The 15,324-nt window shown below is 42.9% G+C and overlaps 1 protein-coding gene across 1 annotated transcript in view; it reads left to right on the top strand.

The window, feature by feature from the left end:
* Window positions 1–15,324, top strand: part of ATG3 (autophagy related 3) — a 168,976-nt gene that overhangs the window by 178 nt on the left and 153,474 nt on the right. The window contains exon 2 of the mRNA XM_069204178.1: window positions 509–610. Coding sequence (XP_069060279.1) covers window positions 539–610 — 72 coding nt within the window. The 5' untranslated portion in view covers window positions 509–538. The remainder of the gene's footprint in view (window positions 1–508; window positions 611–15,324) is intronic.

Raw genomic sequence — 15,324 nt, 5'->3', positions numbered from 1 at the left:
TAGCCTCGGAGACCCACTGCAGGCTAAGTCTGATGGAAATGTGACTATTAAAAGTACTTATCCACTGTCCTTAGAGGAGGACCTGCATCTGTGAAACACCCAGTAGGCAACACGCTAAGGCACTGAACAGACTTTGGGTTAACTATTTATAGTCATATTCATGTTTAGCATTTAACAGAGAACGCCTTCCGTGGGAGTGACAATCTTTTTCCCGGGAGATGGAAAAGTTGGGTGGGCACGGCGGATTTTATAATGATCAGTGGTCACTGACAGACGTTTACCAAGTGGTCATTGAGGGTCCCAAGGGGGCTGTGGGACCCACGCATAAAGGGTAGATGGTTGTCTGTGAGGGCTTTGGAGAAGACGCATTGTGAGCTCGCTCGTCAAAGTAAAGTTAAAGGACTCGGGCTCGCTTTGCAACGCTTAGTGTTGGATAGTATTTAAGGAGAGAATTGGTGTTCGGTGAATTGCGCGATTGGCTCTGTACACTGTTTTTCTTAATTCTTAGGTGCACGCGGTTCTGCTGTGCGGAATCAGGATGCAGAACGTGATTAATACAGTAAAGGCCAGAGCTCTGGATGTAGCAGAATACCTTACACCCGTGCTAAAGGTAAAACCTCAGTTTGTGGGGAGAATAATATGAACCTTATTCTGAGTTGAGTGATACTTATTGCATCCGGTAATTAGTAGGTGCCTTGAATATCTTGTCTGTTGTTAAATTTTCGTAGGTCACACCTGCTGGAATATACCGGGAGAAGTGTACATTAGTTAACGTTACCAACCAGATTTTGGTGCTCGAAACAAAAACGGACTTTATCGAGTCACCCCTCCTTTTTATTAAGTTTCCATTAGATTAACTCGCTTTAGAACTCAGCTGGTAACACCTTTATATCACCTCTCAAAAACAATATATATCTTTGTCACCATGACGACTGAAATGACTCCATCAAGTAAAGCCACATACTGGCTCCCCAAGCAGCCTTTATATTTACTGATCAACTGGTTAGAATGGACTTGTTACCTTTGAGTCCAGAATTTGTAGTTGTATTACTTCTCTAGTTGAACAGCAGTTCAGACAGCACTTTTCTTTACATTCTTCTTTAAATAATATTGTAAGATGCAATTAAAAGGTATTTACCGTGTCTTGAGCACCGCTGGATTTTAACAATGTAGTCCATCATTCTTAAATTTGTTAGTGTTAAATAATGAGCCAATGATAGAGGAGGTCCACTTCTTCCTCAGGATCTGGGTATTAGAACTAAAGTAAAGTTATGCATATTTTATGACAGCCAATGTGCTAATATTGTCACCTTTTGTAACTGTTGATAAATTGTTATTAATTGGTTGACAGTTTTAGTTTGATTTCTGTTTTGTATAGTGCTAAACCATTTTACAGTGATGGTGCTTGAAAACAATTTAGCCATTTCTCACTATATCTATTACGTTTCATTACATCTCTTACACAAATTAATATATTTTATGTATGATCTCATTTATTGATGTATTTGTTTATTGATGTATTTGTTTTTGGCTGTTTTGCTGATCCTTTGAATACATATATTTGTCTAGCTACTTGGTCATTTTCACACCTTTTTCTACAAATGGAATCCCTTGTTTTTGTCTTGAATGCCAGGCCTTGAAAAATCATAAAAATGTTCCTAGACCTGCATGTCTAGTAACTTGAACAATCTACTGAACCTAACTAAGCTACTAGACCTGAAATCAGGTCTCAAATTGTGTGATCCTAGGAAAATATTTTGTTTTCTGGAGCTGCCTCTTCATAATCACATACAAGAGCACCTTCAGATATGCAAGTTCACCATGTCTGCTGTACAAAAAGTCTCCTTTTTTTAGGTCGCAGCCTACTACACGTCACAGCCTACCAGACAGCACAGCTGTCTGGTTTGCTTAATACATCTTTGGACTTTCAGAAAGTTGACCTAGGAATGCATTCAGCTTGTTGATTAACACTGGCTTTGTGGTTTGTAACTCACACTTTCTGGCTTTTTATTTGCTTTAGGCTCTCCAGGTTCAGTTCATCCCTCACATTGCCTAACCTGGGCTTTCTGTATCCTTCCACAAACTCGCTTTCTGTTAACAGGCCTTTAAATCGTATTCTTATTTCGTCACACGCATTCAAATACTAAGGTCCAACTTCTTTACCTTTCTTTTTCTAACTTCAAAGTTAGAGGATTTATGTAACAATCTTGCTGGATACTAGGGGTAGTAAAGTTTTTTTTTTTTAAGCACACAACAACGTTTACATGACCTGTGTAAGTATTTCAGAATGTATCAACATTATGAATGCAAAAATTAAGCACATTTATGTTATTTCTGAAATGTGCTGGAAACAAATACTTTAATGATCAAAACGAATCATTAAACTAGGTGATAACATTCTCACACATTTTCTTCTGTGCACTCTATACGTTAGTGAAACTGTGTCTGTGCAAATGTAATGGTCATTTCAATTGAAAATTAGCTGTCTGTAATAGCAGTGTCCTACCACCATATGAATACTCCACTGAATGCCACTCTACTCTACTCTTTACCGCTCCACTTTACACCACCCTACGCCACTGCACTCTACTCTACACCACTACAATGTATGCCACAACACTCTGTGCCACTTCACGCTATGCCTCTCTACTCTACCCTGTAACGCTCTACTACATACCAAAGGGACTCTTCACCACTCTACATCACTGTTCTCTACACCACTCCAGTCTAGGCCACACCTCTGCTCTGCACAACTTCACTCTATACCACTCTGCAACACTGCACTTTACGTCCATACACTTTACCCTATAACACTCCACTCTATCCCCCTGCATGCTACGCCAATCCACTGCTCTTTCTGCCACTCAACACTGCCACTACACTCTGTGGCACTATATTCTACTCTGTGACTGTACTCTGCACCACTGCATGCTGATGCTCAACACTACTCTGCACTCAATGCCATTCACTTCTGCGCCACTCAGTTCTAATCTGCACCACTGTACTCTAATATGCACCACTCTATGCTGCTGCATTCTACGGCAATGCATTGTACGTCACTGAATTCAATAGCTACCCCACTATACTCTGCAACACTCTACACCAATGGACTCTACACCAGTCCAGTGTACTCTGTGGCACTTCAGTACACAACACTCTACTCCACTTTGCCATTCCACTTTACGACATTGCACGCTACTCTCCTCTGTGCCACTAACTTTTAGCCATGCTCAACATCATAGGCAAGACCCATTGGCTTTGACAGTGTTTGTTTGACTAGACTAAACGTTTCTTCCATGTATAATTAGAATCGAGCCCACATATAGCGTACACATGACCCCCTGATTTGCCTTTAGTTCTCCAATAGCATTACCATCAGGGCAGGGGCAGGAATATTTCCCAGTTCATGTTTAAAAACTCACTTTTAATAAATATATTACTAAAGGATGATGTGGTAGTGCACTGCCATTTACAGGCAGCACATTTTCATTAAAAATGGCCACAAAGTTCCCCCTAACGTGCAGTTTTACTGATAAAACGATATAGCACATAAACAATGTTTGTAAATCTTGTTTTTATTTTGTCACATTAGCTTGGCATTCAGAGACAGAGACAAAAGGTTGAAAGTCAGTTTGTCTTCCTACATATACTTTTCGTTCTCGGATTGTCAAGTTAGAGGATTTTGTAAAGTGAAGTGTGGCTATCATGCTGTGCAAAGCATGTGAAATAAAAGGCTGTAAGATTTTAGGCCTTTTCCTAACACAACATTGAAGTAGCTAATAATTGAGCTGTGCAAACATTTCAAAATATATTTCAGTAGTTATAAAGGCACATTTTTTGTAATTCTGTGTGGTGAAAAAAAGATTTTCATAGGATGAAAACAAATCAGAACACTTTATTTGGCGGTGTGCAAATGCTAAATAATTTTGTGAAAAAACGCAATTTAAAGGCATCTTTATTGTTCATTAAGCTTGTGAGGAAACCGAACACCTGTTATTGGTCAGCTCACCAGAGCTGACAAGCCAACCTTAAAAATAGCTCGTCCTGATGATACCTGACTCGGCGTAATGAGTGGGCAAGTAGATATTTCAAGGCCTGGTTGCAAGCAATACCACACAATTTCATTAACACTCTCCTTAATACTTACTAACTGATTGGTAAGATCCCACAATTAAGATATCATTTCGTTGGTTGTGGTATTTAAGAGGAAGGAAATACACGAGCTGAGTCTCTTAAGTCCAGTTCAACACACTTTTATTTAAGGAGAAGTGGTATATTCCAAAATTGAATTTCAAAGTTCAACGGAGTTTCAGCCACCAATTCAACATTCTTTTATTTAAGGAAAAGTGATATATTCCAAAATTGAATTTTAGAGTTCAACGGAGTTTCAGCCAACACGTGTTTCGCCCCACACTGCGAATGCGCCAGGGCTTTCTCAAGGCTGTAAAAAAGAAATAGTGTAAGGCTCGAAATAGAGCTTAAGCTGGATAAAAGTGACACCGAAAGGGTGAATACCCTGGGTGCGTGAGAAAAGAGCATGCATCGCTTTTGCTGTGCTCTCTTAAAAAGAGGTTAAAAGAAGGTGGTGAGTGTCCCCTCCATAAGGGTCACTAGAAGGAAAAGGTAACACCCTCAATATGTGAGATATAGATCCTTGCTTTATAATATGGGGAGTGCAATATAAATCCTAAGTAGTGTGAAGAAGAGTAAATAAAGGAGATTTATATCAATATTCGATAATTTACTGGGGAATTGTCAATCGTGTGATTTTATGCTGGCACTAAACTACGTGGTATTAGTAATTAATTATCATGCCAAAAAGAAAATAAATTAAAAGAGGACAATAACAGAGTGTGAGTTGTAGAGTTTGAAGCTTAACCAATATCAATTACATACCTTGTCAGAATTAAACTGATTGTTTGAAACTGAAGTGTTGCACTGGCAAAAATAAGCCCTTTTTACACACTTAAAAAAAAAAAAAAAAAACATGCCTCATTTATTCAGGACATCCCAGTTATGTTCTTAAACATAATTTCCAGGTGTATCTTTCTATTTACGGAACAGGAATTTGGTTTAGGAGATGCATCATTTTCTCAAGTTTGTGTCTCAGTGAAATAGCTCATGCTTTGAGAACAGTGTCAGTGATATAAACCCAAGTTTGTGTGAATTGCGGAAGAAATATTTCCACAAACAAGCAGTAATTTCCCCATTTTTGAATTTAATTTTAGTATTTTATGTTTTATTTCTACTGCTGTTGAAAGCTTTTCGTACAGTCCTGTAGTTTGGGATTTTTACACAGTTTGAGTAAAACTGTTACTTCTTCGAATACCTGAAAACAGGAATCAACAAACCAGTGAGGTGTGTCGTTATCTTACGCTGTGTCTGGAATGACATTGAATAGTGAAGTAAGCTGTATAACATTTGTCCGTGTAAGCTAGAGTCAACTTTTGTGGGTTAGAATGACAGATTATGGTATAAATTGTGGAATAGGTGTCAAGATCTTTGAAAGATTTTTCTTTCTGCATATCGTCCCACTCCACAGCTTCCCACGCCTGTCACTTCCATCACCATTTCCACCGCAAAATAAATCTTCCCTTGTCTGTCATTCCACTCTGGCGTTTGTTGCTTAAGTTTTATGTGATTCTGTACAGTTAACTACCAAAAAGTTAAGTCCAAATGCCCTTCTAATAGCAGGTTACCTACAACAAAGCAATAAAGAAACATTTCATTTAAGCTTTTGGACTCCAGTGTTGTGTAATATCCTTAGCAAATAAAGCACTTTTGACTATTGATGTTTATTTTGATGGTTTGCTCTCTATATGAATTGTATTGCACATTAGGAATGCGTTTTATACTTGTTACTTGAGTACAGCTGATGGTTTATTTTTATTTATGAATAAATCTGACATTTTTGATCCAAGTTTAAGTTAAAATATGTGATAAACATGGGTACCTATGACACAGTCACACATTGATGGAGTAAGCTTATGCATGGTGGAAAATAGTTCCCACTGTGGAATCTTTTATTTAGTTGTGGAAATATGATTCTCATCAGTAAATGTAATATACGCTTGTGACTGCGATCTTATGTGGAGGTCAGATATGTACTTGAGCTCAATTGTTTTTTTTTATAGACATGCCTAAGCGGAGTACATACAATATTGCATCTAGTTACTTTCGCTCTAATACAAAGTTGGCTACTGTTGGTAAATTGGTTATACTAATGAATTTTAAAACCCCTTCACACAAACTCCTTTTGGGGAAAAATGTTAAAGCCACTCCCTCAATAATGGAAATGTTAATATTTTCCCTTTAAGTGATTTGTGACATGTTCATTGTGACTAATGCTAACATGAGGCAGAGGACAGGGTGAATTATAGGATAATGCAAGTTCCAGTCATCAATTATATCATACTATTTGCATGCATCAGCTGTTGTACAGCATTCTTTATGGTGGTGCACAAGAAGTCTTTCATTAGAAACATTTTTTAAAACAGCAGTGATTGAAATGAAAACGCAGATGTTTATGTACAAAAATTGGCTGAAATATGTTTCATCTAGTAGTCCCTGCCTCTGCTGAAAAAAGGCCTCCATCCATGAGTTCGTTATACATTATATGTTGTGAAAACATCCCAAACACTTTCTAAGCAGACTTTTGCAGCACTGAACTCTTGCTCCAGTTGCCAGTTGCTGCAATCTCTGCAATCTCATGCATACAGAATTATTTTTCATCCATATAAACCCTTCAATTGCAAACTCCTGTGTGCAGGATGCCGGCCCGGTTATTCTTATAGGAGTCCAGTTGCATGGTCTTGTAATACTTAGATTGGGCATTTTATAAAGGATGCTGTCCACCAGTTGTCTAAATAAGGCAACTTGACTGTCGGACAATTTGGGTATACTTTTTCAGCAGCCTGTTCACAGCCATTAAGTATTCTTTGATAGGTTGGGGCAGTGAGTTTTCAGGTGGGTGGGCATGGTGCAGAGGTGAAGCATATTCATGACCTATTTAGGTAGCACCTTTTAGTTGGTAATGACATGTCCTACTTCACTTGCATCAAAACCCTTGCATTTTTCACTACACATTCAAAAGCCAAGAACTATTGGGAATCTAGATGAAAATTCTTAGTGTGTGCTTATAATTAACAAAAAAAGCTGTGTGTTTCCATATATGAAATGCTTTTTTCGTTGCTGCCACAATTTAATCTGTTTGTTCGCAATGAACTGTTGCTTCCTATACCCTGTATTTATTTAGAATGGACGTGGTTAGCCTCTTGCTTATGATTGGATGGCTTTGTTGTCTACCTTAAGTATCAGCTCTTGACTTACTGATTTGCCTCCCAATTCTTATTTCTCCAACCGAGGGGCTCTTTGGCCACAGTGTTTTGATTAGCTGAATTCTGTCCTTCATTGATGGCATTGCTTACAGTTGAGGAACTATTTTAATTTCAGCACTCCAGTGTGCTTCTTCCCCACCATCACATCCCATGCTGTCTGTATGCTTACCTCCTTCAGCTTGTCATTACTTCTCCCCCATTCCTCATTGTTTTTAATGTTACCCCTCCCCCAACACCCACGTCAAAAGATCCTACTGTGCCACTCCCACTCCATGCTTTGCCAATGCCTGATGTTTATAAAACGTAAAGCCAGTAGTGACGTTCTGCCACTCTAAAATAATTGAAAATAATGTCCTCTTCTGGCTTTATAAAGAACCTTCAGCATCCTTCGTAAACCAGGGCCTTGGTAGTGTGCATTGTGAAGACTCTGTACAGGAATTTTCTAAAGGCAAATTTTGAACATGGCGCTGTGTTCACATTTTCTTCTTAAGACTATTGTAACCACAGTTCTCTTACTTCCTGGGTCTCTGCTGGTGGTGTCTTACCTTCTTGGACCCTCACTAATCTAGAGTCGCTGCAGGTGGGGCGAGTACCTCTTATATCCTTGCTGTTGGTAATCTTACCTCCTGTGTCTTAGCTGATGGTATCTTTATTGCTGTGGTTCATGCAGATTGAGCCCTTTAATGTATCTTAAAGTCCATCACTGATTCGATATATGGCAGTTGAACAACAGTCTGCCTTATAATTGAAACTAGCATTGACAAAGTCGATAGCTCTGTATTTTTAGAGCTGATACCTATTGGCTAAGTGCTGACAAAGTTTAAAGACTTACAAAATATTTAAAAATATGAAATGTGCTGCATCAGGATGACACTTCCTCACATCGTACTTCAGAAACAACTCTTAATCACTTCTCCAAAATTAGCAAGCGCTGTGTCCAACCACACACTAAGAAATATTTCTCTACTGCTTGCTTGTTCTGTATCTTTCATTGATATTTCTTTCTGCTCACTCTTTTGCTTCCATTATCCCACACTTGCCAGAGGCACAAGTCTTCTTTCCCTCGTCTTGAATTTGATGGCCTGTTTCTACTCCTGAATTCACCTTTGGTTATCTGTTCTCATTCATTTGCTTAGACTGCTGATTATGTATACACTTCTTTGTACTGTGCCCAATCCCATTGCACAAGATACGCCTCCTTCCTTCGTAGTCCCTCCACGCGGCTCCTGGGATCCTCGTAACAGGGTCCCCAGTGGACCTCACTCACTCCAAGTGACCTCCTTTACTTCACAGAGCACACTGGTCTTGGGCAGACAGAAGCTGGTGCAACAAGCTTCAGGTGAGTGCTCTTAATCCTCCTGGGGGATGTCTCCTCACCCAGCATGGGAAACTGGCAAACCCTTAATCGTCATTTCTGGTCACAGCAAGCAGAGCTCACACTGAACTTCTCCACACTTAAGTACAGCTTGATTTTTGACAATTTGGGAGTCTCAAGCTCCCCTTTTTGGAATCAATTTCCAGACATATTTATGATTTAGTGTCTCTTTATTTGAAGTTCAGGTTCTGGGGGTTACTCACTTTGAAGTGCCCACTCCTTTGTCGTGCACTTCCTCCAGAAAGCATTCTGTTATACCAGGGAAATCTCCAGTCTTGTTAGCCCCAAACACAGGCGAAGGGTTCACTACCTCTCCCTGCTTCTATGTTAGGAAACTGTAACTCGTGGCCTAAAGTTACTTTACGGCTTGTTATAGTTTCTTCAGATAAAGTATAACTGTAAAAATAACTATAACTGATACATTTCTATGGTTTTCTATGAGTAAAACATGAACTTTACTGTAACGTCCATGTAACCTATGGTTTTTCAGTTGATTTCTATTTTTGTAACATAAAGTAATATAGAAATAGTGTACATTAATACAAGTGTATTTCTTCTTTTTATTGTGCTGAAGATCTGCATTCACGCTGAGTGCCACAGTGGATCAACCAAAAACATTTTTTTGTGCCAATTTTGTGCCCATGAGGGGTTCCCTCAGGGACCCTCTCCATGTCCACTTTGGGGTCAGGATACCTGTGGACCACACACATATGCTTCAGAAATTAAATGAAGGTATCTTAGGATGGCTTTTACTCCCCCCCCCCCCCCCCCCCCCTTACTTCTTTGTAGACCATCTGAGGACACGTTGAAGTCGAGAAAAATCGATTGTTTATGAACTTCTTTCTATAACCTATGTCTTGAGTGTTCCTTTATTTTATGATTTGCCTCTTTAGGTGAAATGTAGTTGTGTGACCAATGTGGATACTGACCCTTGCTGAAATGACTATATGTTAGCTTAGAACCTTAAGATACTTCCAATAAAATTCGTTTTCAAGTAGTATTCTCTGTATTTTCTGGTGTGAAAAGAGGGATCCCTTGACCCTTACACGTAAATTATATACAGTGTTTGCTTTTGAAGCTGACCTACTTTTCTGAGTCATTTTAGCAAGCATGACTGTTATTCAAAGAGAGAGTCCCCCTTTACACATATTAGCAAACCACATTATTACAATGTTTCTCCAGGAAGTATGCTCTCTGCAGCCAACCTCTCAGTATTGTGCTGCTTCAACACCCCAGTTAAATGCTAGTGCTGCAGTGTTGTATGTCAAAGGGCCAAGAGAGCCAAGCACCTTTTCACTGAAGATTAAAGGAAACTGCTTGGCTAAGCAGCATATTGTACACCAGGTTCTTGTAATGTTCTGAAGGTTTCTTTAGCATAATTATCCAACCCAGTGGTACAGTCGCATAAGTTGTGCTGTTTTAGTTTCTTGTGTTGCCATTGTTTGCAGAATGTATATTGTGCACCATGCCAAATCTCTTGCCCTTTTTTGATTTGCCACATTATAGTTTGAGTTGTTTTCATGTGGTTTGGACCAGTGTCGTTTCTGGGCTCCCTTTGCTCCTAATAACATCTTAACCATTGGCAATCATCAATGTTCTAGGCATTAAACATGGCGTGATACTATTTGTACATATTTTTTATTTTTTGCTCAAGTTGTTTACAAGAGGGAGGACAAAAGCCGAATCCTCTCTTTTTTTTTTTTTCTTTTTTTTTTCTGTGTTTTTATTGAGTTTAGAAAACATAAGCAACAAGAAAAATACAGTGCAATGCTGATCAATGCGAGATATAGCAGTATCATTCTATCACAGTACCAGAGGTCATCATTAACAGAAATCCAAACCAAGGGACGATAGCAACCACTGCAGCAGAATTTCCCTCAAACACCCCCCTCCCCCGGCAAGGATCCTCATTAAACAGTCATCACACGTTTTGTAAAGAACAGAAACATAACCTCACCATAGTTGGTTGTCACCTGTCAAATTGAATCAGGGTGTACTCCCACACCCCTCCTCATCCGTGCTTCCTGCAGAACTTAAATCCTCCACTCCAGTGAACTGTTCAGATAGTGCACCCCAAGCAACCACATCTGTCAGTGACCCCTAATCCCTACGGGTCAGCCGCATATGTTGTTCCTCAGCCGCACCCCATTCCATAAAACCTCAAATCCAACAGGGGATTGAAGGATTCCGGGCACTCATCCAGCCAATAGCCACCCTGCGCTTGACCAACACCAGAGCCAGCTGTGTGAGCTTATATGGGATATTCCAGCCCGTGGTCTCCGCACTGCACCCAAAAGGCATGTCAATGGCATTGCTTCCAGCCCCAATTCCGTAACCTCCTCAACTCTTCCTACCACTTCCTGCCAAAAGTTTTGCACCATCCTGCAGGTCCAAGCCAAGTGCAAGAAGGAGGCACCAAAAGTACCACACCTAGGACACCCTGTCCCTCATCCCGGGTCGATCTTAATGAGTCAGCTAGGTTTGAGGTATGTCCTATGTACAAAATTAAAGTATAACAGTTTAAACCTATTGTTGCCTGACACCGTGCGCACCAACGACCACGCCATTTTCCAGTCAGCTTCCTCTATGTGGTCCCCCAGTTCATGTTCCCACGCCCTACGCACCACACTTACTGCGCCCGGCTGATTATCCCAGAAGACTTTGTAGAACCGGGTGATCAAATGAGTCCCCTCGCCCCAATTAATCAGTCCATTCAGCACCGCCAAAGCCTGCTGGGCCACCGGAAAACAACACCAGATCTCACAAGCCACACTCTCCATTTTTGCATATTTTAAGAATGCCCGGGGCCCAGACCAAACAAATCCCAAACATCAGTGAATGAAATGAACTCCCCATTAGGGTACACGTCTCATATCAGTTAACATCCTCCCAGCCTCCAATCCTCCATGGACATCAGACTGTCCATGTCCCTGAAAGGTGCTAAGTCCCATATCCTCAATTCTCTGTCAAATGGGACCCGTCGTAGCACAGTCTTAACGGCCTGCTCCCAGATCCAGGCAGTGGTCTGGACCAAATAGGGTACGGCTGTTTCAGACCGACCACCCAACATCAGTAGATTTAACAACATCCGTCCGCTCAGCATTCCTGCAAACAATCTCTTCCCCGAGTTGTCTGACTCCGTCATCCACTTTGCAGCGTGTTGCAGATGTGCCGCATAATAATAATGTCAAATATTGAGAATCGCCAGCCCTCCCCCTTGAGATCCCTTTGCAGAACAGGCAATGCTACCCTACTACGTCGCCCGGCCCACACCACTGAAATCAGCAAGCTATCTAGATGGCAGAAGAGCCGAGTGGACAACGGAAACTGGGAGTTCTGAACCAAGTAAAGGCACCACGGCAGGAACACCATCTTTGCAATAGCTGCTCTCCCCATTACAGCAAGAGGTAATCTGTTCCAGAATGAGAGCAAGTGCTCCAGGCCGGTAACCACTCGTTCTACGTTATGTTTTTCGTGCGCCGCCGCAGTGTGAGTGACCCAAATGCCTAGATACCAGAAGCTCTCAATCTCCCACCTGAGTCCTACCCTCTGCAAATCATCCTGAGGCACACTGTAAAGTGACTCCAAGGGAAACAGGAGTGACGTTTTCCTATTCACCTTAAGACCAGAGGCCGAAGGCTCCCAACAGCTGAATCAACAAAAGCACTGAGTCACTGGGCTCCCGAAGATACACCAATGCCTCATCTGCATATAGTGAAACAATGTGAGTAGTCTGCCCCACCCGGATACCCCACGGTCCCAGTTCCTCCTGGAGCCAGATCGCCAGCAGCTCAACAGCTAAGGCGAAGAGGAGCGGCGAGAGTGGGCATCCCTGCCTAGTTCCTTTGCCGATCTCCCAGGAGTCCGATAGCTCTCTTCCCACCCGAATGTGTGGATGGAGCGGTATACAACAGTCTCACCCATGCGCAGAAGCATGGGCCAAACCCCATGCCCTGAGGCACCTCCAGAAGGTAGCCCCAATCCACAGTGTCAAAGGCGTTCTCCAGGTCCAATGACACTAGTGCCAATTCATCCTCCTCACCCTCGGTTTCATGCAGGACATGTGCCAAGCGACGCAAGTTATAGGTCGTGCTGCGACCAGGGTTAAAGCTGCATTGATCTTCGTGGACCAAGCTCTAAATCACCCCACGAAGCCGAGTAGCCAAAATCTTACACAGTATCTTTACATCACTCTTCAGCATAGTAAGCGGGCGATAGGAAGAAGGATCACTAGGATCTCCTCCAGGCTTATGCATCAAGCACACAATGCCCTGGCGCATGGTTTCTGGCAATATGCCTCGCATTCGTGCGTCCTCAAACACAGCCAGCAGCTTCTCCCGCAGGAGGAGGGAGAACGTTTGGTACATCTTGACCAGAAGCCATCACCACCTGGAGACCTAGACTTGGTCATTGCACCCACTGCCTCACTCACTTCCTCCACAGTAATTGCAGCCTCCAAAGCATCCCTACTCTCCGGTTCCAATCGCGAGAGCCACATCCGCCGCAGAAACTCCCCCAAGCCATCCTCTGGGATTGGCACACCAGCTCTTGATACCCTCTGCAAATGTTCCACCAACACCTGAAAGATAACCTTACAATTAGTAATCATCCCACCACTAGCATTCCTTATGTGCACAAGTGGGGGGCGCCTCCACCTCCCGTTTTAGGATCCATGCCAATACCTTGCCACATTTATCCCCCTCCCGGTGCAGGCACTGCCTGTATGCTCCGAGTGTTACCCTGTTCAGCATATCCCGACAATTGTTAACCACCTTGTATAACCTGCGTTCCTCCCTGTCAGCCACTTTCGTGGTCGGTATCCGGTGCTGCAGAACCGCTAACTTCTCAGAGCGCGTGAGTTCCTGCTCCATTTGTCTACATACCCCACAAGCCGTGCCTATGCAGGTCCCCCGCACTACAGCCTTCAAAGCCTCCCATTCTGTACCCCTAGACGTTGTTGTGTTCCAATTCAAGTCCATATAACCTTTAATGGCTTCCCCCACCGTATCCCGACACCCTGCATCTTTCAAAATCCGCAGGCATACACCAACTATGTACTGACCCAGTATTATCGCCTCCCCACTGCAACTGCATGAACACCGGTGCATGATCAGATAAGAACCAACCAAGGTGCATGACATCCAGGACCTGTGAGCTGTTCAATCCGCCCAGGAGAAACCGATCTAGCCGACTATGTGTTGTGTGTTTTTGAATGACACGTGTACTCCCTGCCCTGCAGGTGCAGTTCCCTCCAACCATCCCATAACCCTAAAATACTCATGACTTCTGTGAGAGATTTCACCATCAACGGTTTAGTCCCCAACTTGGACGGTAGACGATCCTTTTCCCCATTCAGTATACAGTTATAATCACCGGCCCACACAATATGCCCGTCCACGCCATCCCCCAAAATCTGAGGTATTCTGGCATAAAAGGAATGATCATCTGTGTTGGGCGCATAAGTGTTAAGGATAGTGATGGGCGACTCATCCAAGGTGCCCTCTACAAGTACGTATCTACCCTCGACATCTACTTCACTGTACATGTGGGTAAATGGGACCCCCGGGCCACCCATATGGTCACATCCCTTGCATAAGAGGAGGAGGAGGAGGAGAACCCCTGACCCCACCATCACTTGGGTAGTTTTTGTGTTTCCTCCTCAGTCGTGTACCCTGTAACGCGTGTGATGTACCTCTTCAATCCCCTGACATTCCACGTCAACACATTAATCTGTCGACCCATGCCGAAGTCTAGCCTCAATCTCTCCCTCTGTACCTCCATCCCACACTTCCCCTCTTCCCCAACAGTGAGAAGACAAGGAGAATACACATTGCCCCTCTCGCATATATGCCTGCACTGCTAAAATGAACTTCAAATATTGATAAGCCTTGCCAACCAAATGGCCCACCTCGGATGAACTGTAGAACAAGCACAACAAGCCATACTGTAAATCCATGCTATAGATGCTGCCAGGACAACAGCCTAAACCCCAACAACCCAGTTATGAAGTCCTATCACAACCTTGGAGTAACCACCCCGGCTTCAACATACTAATGCCTGAATACCAACCCAACATGCCTTGATGTTATCATAGAGCCCCCCCACCGATGTCCAGTACATTCCTGAGTTCAAATAGCACCCCTTCAGGACCTTGATCATTGTCCCGAAGCACCCCTCCTCACAGACCAAGTGCTCTCACTTAGACACAGGCCCCCCGATAGAGGGCACAACAGCAATTTCCAGGTATCACTAACATAGTCAGACCTGTGTGGAGACCCTCTCCATTCCATGTTCCAGCTCCTCATTTGATCCATCTGCAGATCCCGCAGTCACCACCGCCATTGTCCCATCCTGTTGTATCTCAATTCTATGGGCAGAATGAGTAGCTGCCACTTGAGCCACAGTACCCTCCAGTTGGCGGTCCTCACGAGTCCTCCAGTCCGGGCCGTCCGCTCCAGAAGCCCGATGAGCCACCCCAACTGTCCTCTCCAATCTGCCCGGAGCGACTTTGTCCCACATTTCCAGCCATCTCCAAACCTCCTCCGGATGATCGAAGAAGTGGGACTTGCCACCGGAGAGCACCTTTAGGCATGCCAGATACAGGAGCATATA

The sequence above is a fragment of the Pleurodeles waltl genome, chromosome 8 (genome assembly GCF_031143425.1).
Source record: "Pleurodeles waltl isolate 20211129_DDA chromosome 8, aPleWal1.hap1.20221129, whole genome shotgun sequence".
In the NCBI taxonomy this organism is placed as follows: domain Eukaryota; kingdom Metazoa; phylum Chordata; class Amphibia; order Caudata; family Salamandridae; genus Pleurodeles; species Pleurodeles waltl.
This window is presented reverse-complemented; position numbering and strand designations above follow the sequence as displayed.